We start from the raw sequence: 12113 nt of genomic DNA on the forward strand, positions 1-12113 counted from the left end.
CAGGTCAAGCTTTGGTCGACATTCAGAGTCAGTGCTGCGACCTCAGGCAGGACTCTCACACCGTTCCAGTCTGTGCACTCACCTCTGTGTTCTGTAAATCACGGTCAGCAGCGCAATGATCACGGCCGTAATCAAACCATAGTCCAATCCCAGGAACAAGGAGGAGACAAAAGTGGTAAGCCAGATGGTCTGAAGGAAAGGCAGAAAGCTTGATGTAGAATCACTAATAAAAATTTCCTAGGAGTTACACACACACACACACACACACACACACACACACACGGTACCTAACCTTGCCCAACTGCATCCTGCATACAGCAACTGAATGCACTACCTTATCTTCCTCACACTTTTATCCGCACTAATCCACTCGTTGCTATGACATAGACACCAGACAGTCACCTTTGTTACTCACCAGCTCTATTTTACTGGTTCTCCAGAAAAAGGGCAGATCTGAGAACTGCATGAACATTCCCTTCAGGTTGACGATCACAATGGCCGACAGCACAGCCTGAAACACAGCACAAGCACGCATGCCTCTCCTCTTGTGTCCCGAGACCCCTCTGCTGGCTCCTCACTGTCCTCCTGCCCTCCCCATGTCCGCTCCCTGCTCACTTCCTACATGGCAGTTGACAGTATGTTGGGAGCCATGAACACCTGGATTTTCAGGACTTGCTTAGCTAAAATGGGCCTTGGAAAACCAGGCTTATATCCTAGTAGCAAACCTGCTTGGTGGTCAAGAGGTTCAGAACTAAACTCGGTACTCAAGGAATTATGTCACCTGTGGTCTTCCTCCATTATGATTTTCTCTACTTCAGATCATTCCTGATTCTACTAGGTTAATATATCAGTAAACAAATGTCTTCTGAGTGTGCGCCATCCCAGACTTTTAGTGAAAGTATAGGGTCATAGAAGATCAAAGAGAGAAGGGACCTTGGAGACCAGCCAGTCCAAAGCCCAGAGAAGGAAACTGAGAACAGAAATGTTGAGAAGGCTTCCCAAGGTCCCAGCTGCTGGCAGATTGTGGAGCAGGATCTTGGTCCCGGCCTTGGCCCGTTCTCATACCACCTTCCTGGGGTTACAGTCAGAACCCACAAGATAGCCACAAAAAAAAATTAACCAAAGGAGCAAAATCTCTACCCATGGAAAAACATCACACCAAGTCCAAGGTACACACCTGGGGTAACGATTCAAACAGGAATCCGGTGGCTAAAATGACCAGCAGAATCATTAACGAGGCCAAGCAACCTGCAAGCTGAATGAGAGAAGACACAGGGAAGCGGCTTTTAGGGGAGCTGAGTGGGAGGCAGGGCACAGGCTGGTCTGAGTCTTTTGATAATCACTGTGGGAAGATCAAGGAAATACGGATTCAAATAAGTCACCCAAAACCATTACATAAACCAATAACTCCTTCCCACTGCCTCTCTAAAATTTTGGTTCCTCTTACAGCTTTTAAACAGAACTGAAATGCTTAAATATGCTCACTGAAATGCCCTTGCCAGGGTGGGGCAAAGGAGATGTCTGGTGCTGACCTGAGACCCAGGAGGGCCAAGAGTTCAGACAAGACTTTGCTGTCCAATGTGGCAGCCACCAGCCACATGTGGCCATTTAAGTGTAAAAAATTAAAATTAAATAAAATGAAAAATTCAGGTCTTGGTTGCACTAGCCACACTTCAAGTGCTCAAGAGCCACACATGGCTGGTGGCTGCCGAATTGGATGGTGCAAATACCAAACATTTCCATCACCGCAGAAAGTTCTATTGCACGCTGCTGGCATCCTGCCCATACTCAGTCTCAGGCTTTCATGACAACGTCCTATGTCTGAACCTTGAGGTCTACTGGTAGCCGGGAGTGTTGTACAGTTTTTTGATTTAATTGGAGAATATACCTCTTTCCTATAGATTCAGTTCCCTGTGGTTCGCGTCAACCAATCACGCCTTTGTCTGATTCACTACACAGCCCACTAGAGCACGGATCTTCAGGCAGGGCAGCTTTGTTTGGGTTCTGAACAGAATCAAGGGATTAAAGTTGGCCACCCTAATCATCATCCCTTTGAGGCCGGTTGTATACGCACCTGTGTCTTCCCTCCAGTTCCCTCCTGAACAAGGCTTCGAGACAAGGAGCATGAAATTGAAAAAGTCTGGAAGAGGGAGCCAATGGAATTGCACAGGCCCAGGGCAATGAGCTCCTTCCCACGTGGAAACAAAGCAGAAAAGAGAGCGGTCATTCTCCAGGAAGGAAGGCATGATGCTCATGTAATACACATTCCCAGCAGTACAGGCTGTCTCTTCATTCTCTTTTCAGATACAAGAATTTGTTTAGCATGAGTTCAAAATAGGAATTATTGCATAATTTAAGGTGGGAGAAAAACACTTTGAATTTTTACTCTGTTGAAGATAAATGCTGTGCTCACCACCCAGCCCTCTCTTTCCCAAACACACTCTACACAAATAATGCTTTTTTTAAAAAAAAAAAAGAAAGAAAACTGCAGCCAAAAGGACAAAACATTTTTGTGGTTTAAGAGAAAGTTATTGGCGTATAGGACTAATGGCATCTTTTAAATGCCTGGGCTCTTGCTCATCAACAAGCATATGCCGGTGTCCTGCTGGGACCAGTGAGTCCTGCTCTCAGGGATGCTTCTGGTCTTCCTAGTTGGATCACTGTGTCTCCTCTGAATGTGGAGCATCTAGCCTCCTCTGAGAAATACAGTGTGTTAAAACAGACGTTGTCACGCCAAAACCATAGCTCAGGGTTCGGATTAAATACCTTATCTGTAGCTATGTTATAAAAGAAGGCAGCAAAGACTATATTGTGGAGTTTGAGTGTTGAATCACATACTCAAAGTTCAATGAGCAAAGAGAAGGCTTCCTGTGGAGTAAATTGGTCTGGAAAGACATTTTATTCTCAGGCTGTGAGCTTTAAAAATAGGGATAATGTCTACAGGAGTACAGCAAACTGGAAGCCTCAGACTGGAGATTTCACCTTTCTGGCTGGACCTCTGCCCATCAGGTGAGATAGGACTCTGAACCTCGGTGTTCTGATGACCAATACACATAACTCATGAAAAAAATTGTAGTGCTGAATAAATACATGCTTCAAATACATCCACCGTCAAACCAAAAGTTTTCCTAGCCGATAGAGAAATCCAGTTCATCTGCCTTCCATAACAGAGCACAATGCTTGTACCACTACGAAACATCTGCAGGAAATTAATGTTTTTACCTGATTGCCATCAACCTGGTAGCCATGTTTATTTGCCAAGGTCTTGGCCATTGAGATGGTCACTGAAAATCCAACGATGGCTATGGCAATGGCATCCACGTACACTAGGTGGAAGAGGCTGGTGTCCGGATTGGCTGGAGGGAGCAGGCTGAAAGGTGAAGCTGACTTTAACCTGGGCGTTGCGACCACTGGGGAAAAACATGCAACTGGAAGGGAGCATTTCAGAGGGGCGTTATTGCAAGTGAGGAGATCAATGCCTGGGTACTTGTTTGCTCTGGTTTGGCAGAAAAGAGGGCTCTCCTTGACACAGAGGTTCTTTCCAGGTGGAAAGTTCTTTCTCCACTCTGGTAGAATCCCCCGCGTGCCGGCTTTCTACCTGAATGGGTTCTCAGCAGACATCAGATGCTGCGTTATTTAGAAAAGGAGGAACCCCATACCTCACGGCATCCCACATGGCAGGTGTAAGACACAGAATAGGAAGAAGAGAGGGTCAGCAAGGTGTTTGGACGTAACAAGACATTCGAACCAAAGACGGAGGTGGAGACGCTGTTGGACAAGGGCTACTTCAGAGGAGAATTACTGCCCGAGCAACAGGAGGCACTCGCTGCTCTCGGTTCCTGCTATTTCATGCAAGGGCTCTGCTTCTGCCCAGGATCCCCGCGGGGCAGTTCTGAGGTGGGAATGGAGCAGATTCTACTCCCTTTGTCTCACTTGGGAAGCCTGGGAAACTGGAGGGGCCGAGAGTGTGACTCCTGGAGCCCCACAATGGGGAACCTAATTTTTGGGTCCATTTTTGTAGTTTGGAACATTTGTCCTAAAGGAACAGAATAGAGATTCCCTAGAATGGCATGGGGGAAGGGCAACAGAGGTTCTCAGAGGCACTTGCTCCAATTCAAGGCACTGGGCTAAATGATAATAATAACAAGAATCAATTAATTGATGCGCAATATTATTATAATTACAATAACAATCGTTTGTTTATTAGGTGCCTCCTCTGTGCCAGGCTCTGTGCTTATTTACCTCCAATATCCCTGAGAGCTAGGCATCATTATAATCCCCATTTTACAGTAAAGATGAGGAAAATCAGGGATAGTGAGGTTAAGCAACTTGTCCAAGGTCAAAAGGCTCATCATCTAAGTACAACGAAAGCCATGAAGAACCCACCCTCTATGCCCATTTCTCTTATGATGTCATAACACAGAGACGAAGGGGATGTCCCAAGTTCTCGAGCCAGGGAAGGGAGGGGGAGAAAGGAACCTAAAATATATTAAGCCTAGATTATGTACTACATGCTTCACATGTCATCTCACTTGTCCTCACAACAATCCTAATAGATAGGCGCCATTATTATCCCAATTTATAGGTGAAAAACGATGCTTACAGACGTTATGTAATTTGCCCACGATGGAGCAGGGAATCAAACCCAGTGGGTCTGACCGTAAACTTAGTGTCTTCCCCTTGCACTTTGCTGCATAAGCATTAACAACGAGGGAAGGCCTAGCAGGCTTGGGTCTGAGGAGTAAGAATATGAGAAAAGGATGCATTTTGGGATGAGTTGAGGAAAGTAAAACAAGAAATCGGATATATTGTCATGACCGGGATCTTTAACAGTCAACTCTGTTTCTGGACACTGTACTGTGTACTTATGTGTAGATTGGTCTGCTTTCAAATACGGCCACCAACAATTCCTGCCATACTTGTGTGTGCTGCTCCTTGTGTCTACAGGTGGAATCTGGTTTCCCTCTTGCTGAATCTGGGCTGGCTTGTGATTTGCTTTGACCAAGAGAATGTGGTGGAAGTGATGCTGTACAGGTGCTTTAAGCAGCCTGGCAGCTTCTGCTTTTCTGTCCTGTTGTCCTGAGCCACCACGTAAAGTCTGGCTACCCTGCTGGAGACACAACGTGGAGAGAAGCTCCGAGCCAGCCCCGGCTGTTCCAGCCCTCCAGGTAAGGCGCCAGACACGGGAGTGAAGCCCTCTTGGATCTTCCAGACCAGTCACACCTTCAGACACCTGAAGCTGCATGAGACCCCAAGGGAGACCAGTAGGAGAACTACCCAGCTAAGCACAACCTAGACTGCAAAGCGGTGAGCAAACAAATGGATGTTGTTTTAAGCCACTGTTTGCGGTTTTGTCATTTAGCAATAACACTCACAATGATAACTGAATCAGTATGATTGTATGCAGACAGGTAGTTAGGTAGGCATTATTTATCTTCTGCTTGGTTTTGGGCAAAGTTCCAGAAAGATAAGGTTTCTGGGTAGCCAAGTTCCAGAAAGGTAAAATGTTCTTTTTTTAAAACGTTTAGCTCTCACATATGGAGGGAAGGCAATATATTTGGGTACAATGCAATAGGGAAAGGAAGGTACTAGGTAGAAACTATGGCGGCAGGTGAAGTTTTAAATGGAGAAATCTAAATGTAAGCATTTCACATTTAATCCAATTATTTGTGAGTAGTTATTGAGCAGGGTCATCCAGTCAAAGACTAGTGTTTATCACACGACTACTCACGGTAGAGACCAAGCTGTGAGGCAATGGAAAGAGCACAACCGGGTATCGGAAGACGGAGTTCTGGTCCAGGCTGGGACACCTGGGTGGGTCACTGAACCTCACTCACATCTCTCAAATGTCCCCTTCTCTGACACCCTACCTAAAACAGCAACCCAGCCCCTCCGATCCCCGACCTGGCTTCCTGTTTCTTTGTAGCACTTTCCATGATCTGTTTATTGGTTTACTGCCTGTCCGGCTCCCCCCACAGACCATAAGCTCCATGAGGGCAAAGACTTTTTTGCTTGTGTGTGCTTTCGTTTTTAACTGCTGTGTCCCAGCACATAACAGGCACTCAACAAACACAGCTGAATAAGTGAGAATAAACGAACTTTCCAATGGGGATAACGTATACATCAACAGTGCTACTGTGAGCATCAACTGAGATGGGGGGTATCAAAGTATTTTATAAATTATAATCCAAATAGAAAAGCATGTGCCATGACTGTGTTATACCTTTACTTGGAATCATAAGTACATGTTCACGATAGCACTCTGCTGTTCTGAAGTACAGTGCACGCTTCATCCTTCAACACTTGCTTTGGGGAGTGAACTGTGGCTTAAAGAGCAATTCCTGCTCCCTGTGCTTCCCAGGAGGCTCTTCGAAGGGACCAGGGGCAAGGCCTGATGGAATATGCCAGGTTCTGTCACTGCCCAAAACCTGGCAAATGTCTGACTCCGTTCTTTTGGAAAGAGAGAAGAGGGTGGTGAGAGAAAGAGACAGAGAGATAGTCCAAGAGACAGAAACACAGAGACATACAGAGAGATACAGGGACAGCAGAGAGTGTCAGAGGGGAACAGACTGAGACCAGGAGAGACTTGAAGTCATTCTTGGTCCTTCAAATATAGAGAATAGTAAAATTTTTTAAATGTAGAGCTAGATAAAATACATGAAGCGTAGAAGTAAAATATGAATTGAAACTAGAAAACTCATTGAAATAACAAGCCACAGGACTCTCAGTTAACATAAGGTCTTGAATGCTTACTGCGTATGCCAGGTGCGACACTAGCCGATCCACGTGTGTCACCTCCTGCAACTCTTAGAACTGCCCTCGAGACAGGGATTAATTACCAGGCTTACCTCGCAGGGGAAACTGGGGCTTTGAGAGGATAGTGACTTATTCAAGGTCACACGGCTAGTAAGTGGCAAGCTAGATTTAAGTCTTTTTGCTTTTACTTCCTGTGCTCCTCAAGGTGAGGTTTTATAAACTGATCAGCACTAAATAACAGGAAACAAAACAAAACAAAAAACCACATGCCACTGTTGGTGGGATTGTAAAAGGGTGCAACCACTATGGAAAACAGTATGGAGGTTCCTCAAAAAGTTAAAAATAGAACTGTCATGTGATCCAGCAATCCCATTTCTGGGTACATACCCAAAGAACAGAAAGGAGGATCTTGAAGGGATTTTCGCACACCCCAGCAGGACTACTCACAATGGCCAAGAGGCAGAAGCAACCCAAACGTCCATTGATGGATGGATAAGCAAAATGTGGCACAGACATACAGTGAAATTTTATTCAGCTTTAAAAAAGAAGGAAATCCTGAGGCTGGCCCCGTGGCCGAGTGGTTAAGTTCGCACACTCCGCTGCAGGCGGCCCAGTGTTTCGTTGGTTCGAGTCCTGGGCGCAGACATGGCACTGCTCATCAGGCCACGCTGAGGCAGCATCCCACATGCCACAACTAGAAGGACCCACAACGAAGAATATACAACTATGTACTGGGGGGCTTTGGGGAGAAAAAGGGAAAAATAAAATCTTTAGAAAAAAAGAAAAAAAAGAAGGAAATCCTGTCACATGCTACAACATGGGTGAACCGTGAGGATATTATGCTAAATGAAATAAGCCAGTCACAAAAAGACAAATACTGTATTATTCCAGTTATATGAGGTTCCTACAGCAGTCAAAATCAGAGAGACAAAAAGGAGAATGGTGGTTGCCAGGGCCTGGGGGGAAGGGAGAATGCGGCATTATTGTTCAACGGGTATACAGTTTCAGATTTGCAAGATGAGAAAGTTCTGGAGATCTGTTTCCCAACAATGTGAACATACTTAACACTACTGAACTATACACTTAAAAATGATTAAAATGGAAAATTTTGTGTTATGTGTTTTTTATTACAATAAAAAAAACCTCCCACACATGCTAAAAAAAACAAAGCAAAAATAAAACCCCCAAACCCTCAGCTATTTGATATGTTGGAAAAAAGAGATTTTTCATTGCGAGAACACTAAAGCAGGAGTTAGAAACAATCATAGATCCACGGATCATTCAAGTCACACGGTTATTTAAAATAAAACTGTTTTCCTACCCGAGAGGCAGCGTCCCAACGACATCCACATTGTACGATTCTTGCAAGTTAAACCCAGCTGAAATGCCCGTTCCCATCACCACCTAAAAGACACAAATCCAAACGTACCGTTAGAGATGAAAATTCGAACACCCCAAATGAGCTTCAAACAATTTGTGAGCCAAGCCAAATCTGTTCCCACTTTTAACTTTCGGTTTTAAAAAGAATTAGAGTTAGCTTCCAGGAATTCTAACTTCTCCTAATGACCCTTCCCCACAAAATCAAAATGGACTTTACAGTTTGCTTGTAGCCTGGAATTCTTTTCTCTTTATTTTGTTCTGTATTTGGCTAGTTGACTGCAAACAGAAAGAAGCTATAAAACCTTTCCTGAATTGACTCTGACTTTGGGGCAGGTGAAATGAGTCTCTGGGCAAGATGGCATGAACAAAGGACACTGAAATGTGTATAATGACAGTGTATCATTATAAAATGTCTGTGTGGATCTACATCCTCCTGCTGACCCAGTTTCCAGGATAGCAGCACCAAGTGTGTCAGAGGCCCCCACCAGCACCCCATAGCCGTCTTCTCCCACGCAGCTACAGGGTCTGGGTCAGAGGGAAACTGCCCGTCACACAGATGTGACATTGTACATACGGCTTCCCGGATTGTCAGGGCATTGATTTAGTTGGTGTGCAAAATACAACCCTTAGTGAGCTACAAGAAGAGAAAAATAATAGGAGAGAGAGCAATTTTCTTCATCCTGAAGGACGACTGCTATAGAACTTTCTGAGTGGGCTATCTGGGAGAGCAGGAATCAGGGCTGGCCCAGGAAGGGGCCAGTCCCTCACAGTGGTGGCTACTGTAGGGGACCAATAATAAGCTAAACTTATCGCCAGACAGCAGCCTGAAGGCCAAGGGCATGGGTGCTTCTGGCCCCTTTGATGCAATGTGCTTTTTTTGTCTGTTGCAATTATGTTTGTCACCCTTAAGTGCATTTGTTGTGCATCCCAAACCGGGGGAGTGCCCAGAATATTCAAGTCCACAGGGTAAATACGGCTCAAGTTCCTGGAGCATCAACTATATGCAATAGTAAATAATTTAAACCATTGTTTTCCTATCAACACAAGCAAATGTATTATGAAATAGAATGCAAAAATTAAAAAAGTTGTGATAAAAAAGAAATTTTATGTTTAAAGAGATTCATAAAAACTCTGTCCCAAATTTTCCAGTATGGCTTCTCCTCCTTGCTCTGAGGAATACTCAGATAAGAAGCTAAAAACCTTGGTTCACTGTAATTACAATGATAGAATTCTGGAGCCCACTGCCCTAGGAAACATGAAGGAATCTTTTTTAAAGGGAATCTGGAAAACGGACAGAACTAGGAACCCAAGCCAGGAAAGGCGATCTTCATGGTTTACTTCATCCTTAGGGCTTGCCTGACCCCTTGCCACGCAAAGGAGCTGAGAACTTCTTGCTGGACTCTGGGAGGAAAGAGGAACTGTGCCCACCCTCAGCGACAGGACAGGTTTTGAAATGGTGGGAGACAGTCCTTTGGGGTGTAGACAAGACCAAAGCATAGACAAGGATCAAAGGGACTCCTTCTTGTGAGCTGTAATCCCAGCCAGTTGTTTTTGTGGCTGAAACTTTTTGCTAAATTTGGATCAGACACTGATACTTTTTAATTCTTATCCTTGTGGCTCCTGAACTAGGCACCAAGGTGCCCCGGGGCACCCAGGGTAACTCACCGGGACACTGTGGGATATAACTTTCAAGGGAAACAGTGACATCTGTCGGACACTGTGCAATCTTCTAGTTTGCCGTGGTTGATAGTTTCAACACCAGTTCCTACTACACTCCTTTTGATCGCACTATATCTTTGCAAAGCTTAGTGCTCAGTGGTTGCTGTGATAAAAAGCAGGTACTACACAACAATCAAAGTGAACAGGACATGAGGGTAATGGTGTCCACCTGAGTCAAGGCCTGAGTGGCTGTGAAGTGCCCACCAGCCACACATATCCTGTTAATAAATAGTTGTGGTTATTTCAGACCATAATAAATTGTATTACACTTCAATTCATGTGCATTATTTTTACAAACGGTTCCTAAGTTGTTAGATATAGATAAATACTAAGTTGTTTGAACCTAACTTAATAAATGGAACTGTTAGGTATTTCTTTTGGCTGAGAAGCGCCAGGAACCAAGAAAGTTTGGGAACTTTTGTGTTTTGCTCTTTTCGAAATGAAAACAGCTTAATTTTTTCAAGTTATTAAAGTGATATGTCCATTATAAAACAATTAGACAATAAAAATTTCGAGGAAGAGGGAGCTGGCCCAGTGGTGTAGTGGTTAAGTTCACGCTGTGCTTTGGTGGTCTGGGGTTCGCAGGTTCGGATCCCAGGCATGGACCTAGCACCATTCATCAAGCTATGCTGTGGTGGCATTCCACATAAAATAGAGGAAGATTGGCACAGATGTTAGTTCAGGGCCCATGTTCCTCACTCACTCACTTACACACACACACACACACACCCCTGTCTATGCTTTAACGTTTTTTCTTTTTTGCCAGAGTATTTGTAAAAGTTCCCCTTGACAAATTCTAACCTTCTCTTGGCAGAACCGAGAGAAAAAACGTCTAGGTGTATGTGGCCGAAAGTCGACTTACCGCAAAGAACTCTAAAGGAATGGGGGCCGGCAATTTCTCTTTAAATCTCTCATTAAACTCCTTGCCACCCAACAGCAAACCAAAAACCATCAGCCCGACGCCTAGGGAACACACGTTGAGGTTTTTAACATTCTGCAACACAGCAACTGTACTCTGTAACACAGTGAACACCGGATGTTTACATCAAGAAACAGCCCGAGTGGACAGACACGCTCGTGCACCAGCTCACACCATCCCACGACTAGATGTTCGCAGATAGAAGTTCTCAGGTTGAAATCTCACTCCTTCTGGTTTTCACCAATTAGGAGTCATTTCTACCCAGTCACACAACTTCGTAATTGTAATTCTTACCCAACCTTCTTACATTCTAGTGTTCTTTGATACGCTAACATCTCAATGTGGGAGTATAAAATTCAGAAAAGTAACCCTTCTGCTGAGTCCTGAGCATTAGGACAGGCTTAGGGGCTGATATCAGCAAGATAATCCCAAAGTAGATAAATAGAAACGCTTTTGGGAGCTGAACGAGGAAGGAATCATTGTTAGTAGAAACCAGGTGGGCTTTGAAGGCAAGAGAATGCCGAAGCGTGGGATGAAGCCCAGGTGAGTCGAAGAAAGCCCCTTGGTTTTACGGCAGGCTGCAGTCTCAGCACCCCAAACACAGCCAGGACCCATGTGGACCCTGGGAAAGCAGGTGACTGCCGAGCCCAGGCCACACAGCTTTCCCGTCAATGCCTAGAGCACACTCAGTTGCTTGTCTGCCGTTTCCTTTGTGACAAGGCACTCAGAGAAATCTCAGAGGAAGCAGCATGTTACCAGCTATGATGGGAAACGAAGAATTTGGTTATTTAGGGAACGGTCCTACAGTTTGACTCCATTCTAATCAATCAGGGACTCAATTTAAATGTCACTTCCTCAAAGCGACTTTCCTAGACCCCCAAAGGTCTCCCGATGCAACCATCATAGGGGCCCGTACCTTTTCTTCACAGCACTGAACACGATTTGTAATTAATTACCTATTTATGCAATGAATGGCTTACTGTCTTCCCATTGGACTGGGAGCTCCCAGGGCAAGGGCCCTGTCTGCTCGCTCACCAGCACAGGGTCTGGCACATAAGCACCTACAAAGGCTGTAGTCCTTTCTGTCCGAGAACAGCGTTAGCAACATCTCAGAAGTTTTGATATGTGGTCCTTCAACTGTCACTTGGTTCTAATTATTTCATAGTTTCCTCTTTATCCATGGATTATTTAGAAGGATTTTTTTTGTTTCTACATGATCAGTTATGACCATTATTCCCCATGTGCTTGCAAATAATTTCTACCTTCTCCAGGTTGGGTGCAAAGGACTATATTATTTTATTAAACTAGTTAATTGTGTTAGTTAAATCTTTTAGACTTT

General features: G+C 44.6%; 1 protein-coding gene across 3 annotated transcripts in view; it reads right to left on the reverse strand.

Moving 5' to 3' along the window:
* Positions 1-12113, reverse strand: part of SLC26A5 (solute carrier family 26 member 5) — a 48895-nt gene that overhangs the window by 11844 nt on the left and 24938 nt on the right. For all 3 annotated transcript variants that reach the window (XM_070617053.1, XM_070617052.1, XM_070617054.1), the window contains 7 exons: positions 10718-10870; positions 8078-8160; positions 3223-3370; positions 2075-2188; positions 1178-1255; positions 416-511; positions 83-189 (listed from right to left, as the gene is read on the reverse strand). In XM_070617053.1, coding sequence (XP_070473154.1) covers positions 83-189; positions 416-511; positions 1178-1255; positions 2075-2188; positions 3223-3370; positions 8078-8160; positions 10718-10870 — 779 coding nt within the window. The remainder of the gene's footprint in view (positions 1-82; positions 190-415; positions 512-1177; positions 1256-2074; positions 2189-3222; positions 3371-8077; positions 8161-10717; positions 10871-12113) is intronic.

This window comes from Equus przewalskii, chromosome 4 (assembly GCF_037783145.1).
Source record: "Equus przewalskii isolate Varuska chromosome 4, EquPr2, whole genome shotgun sequence".
Taxonomy (NCBI): domain Eukaryota; kingdom Metazoa; phylum Chordata; class Mammalia; order Perissodactyla; family Equidae; genus Equus; species Equus przewalskii.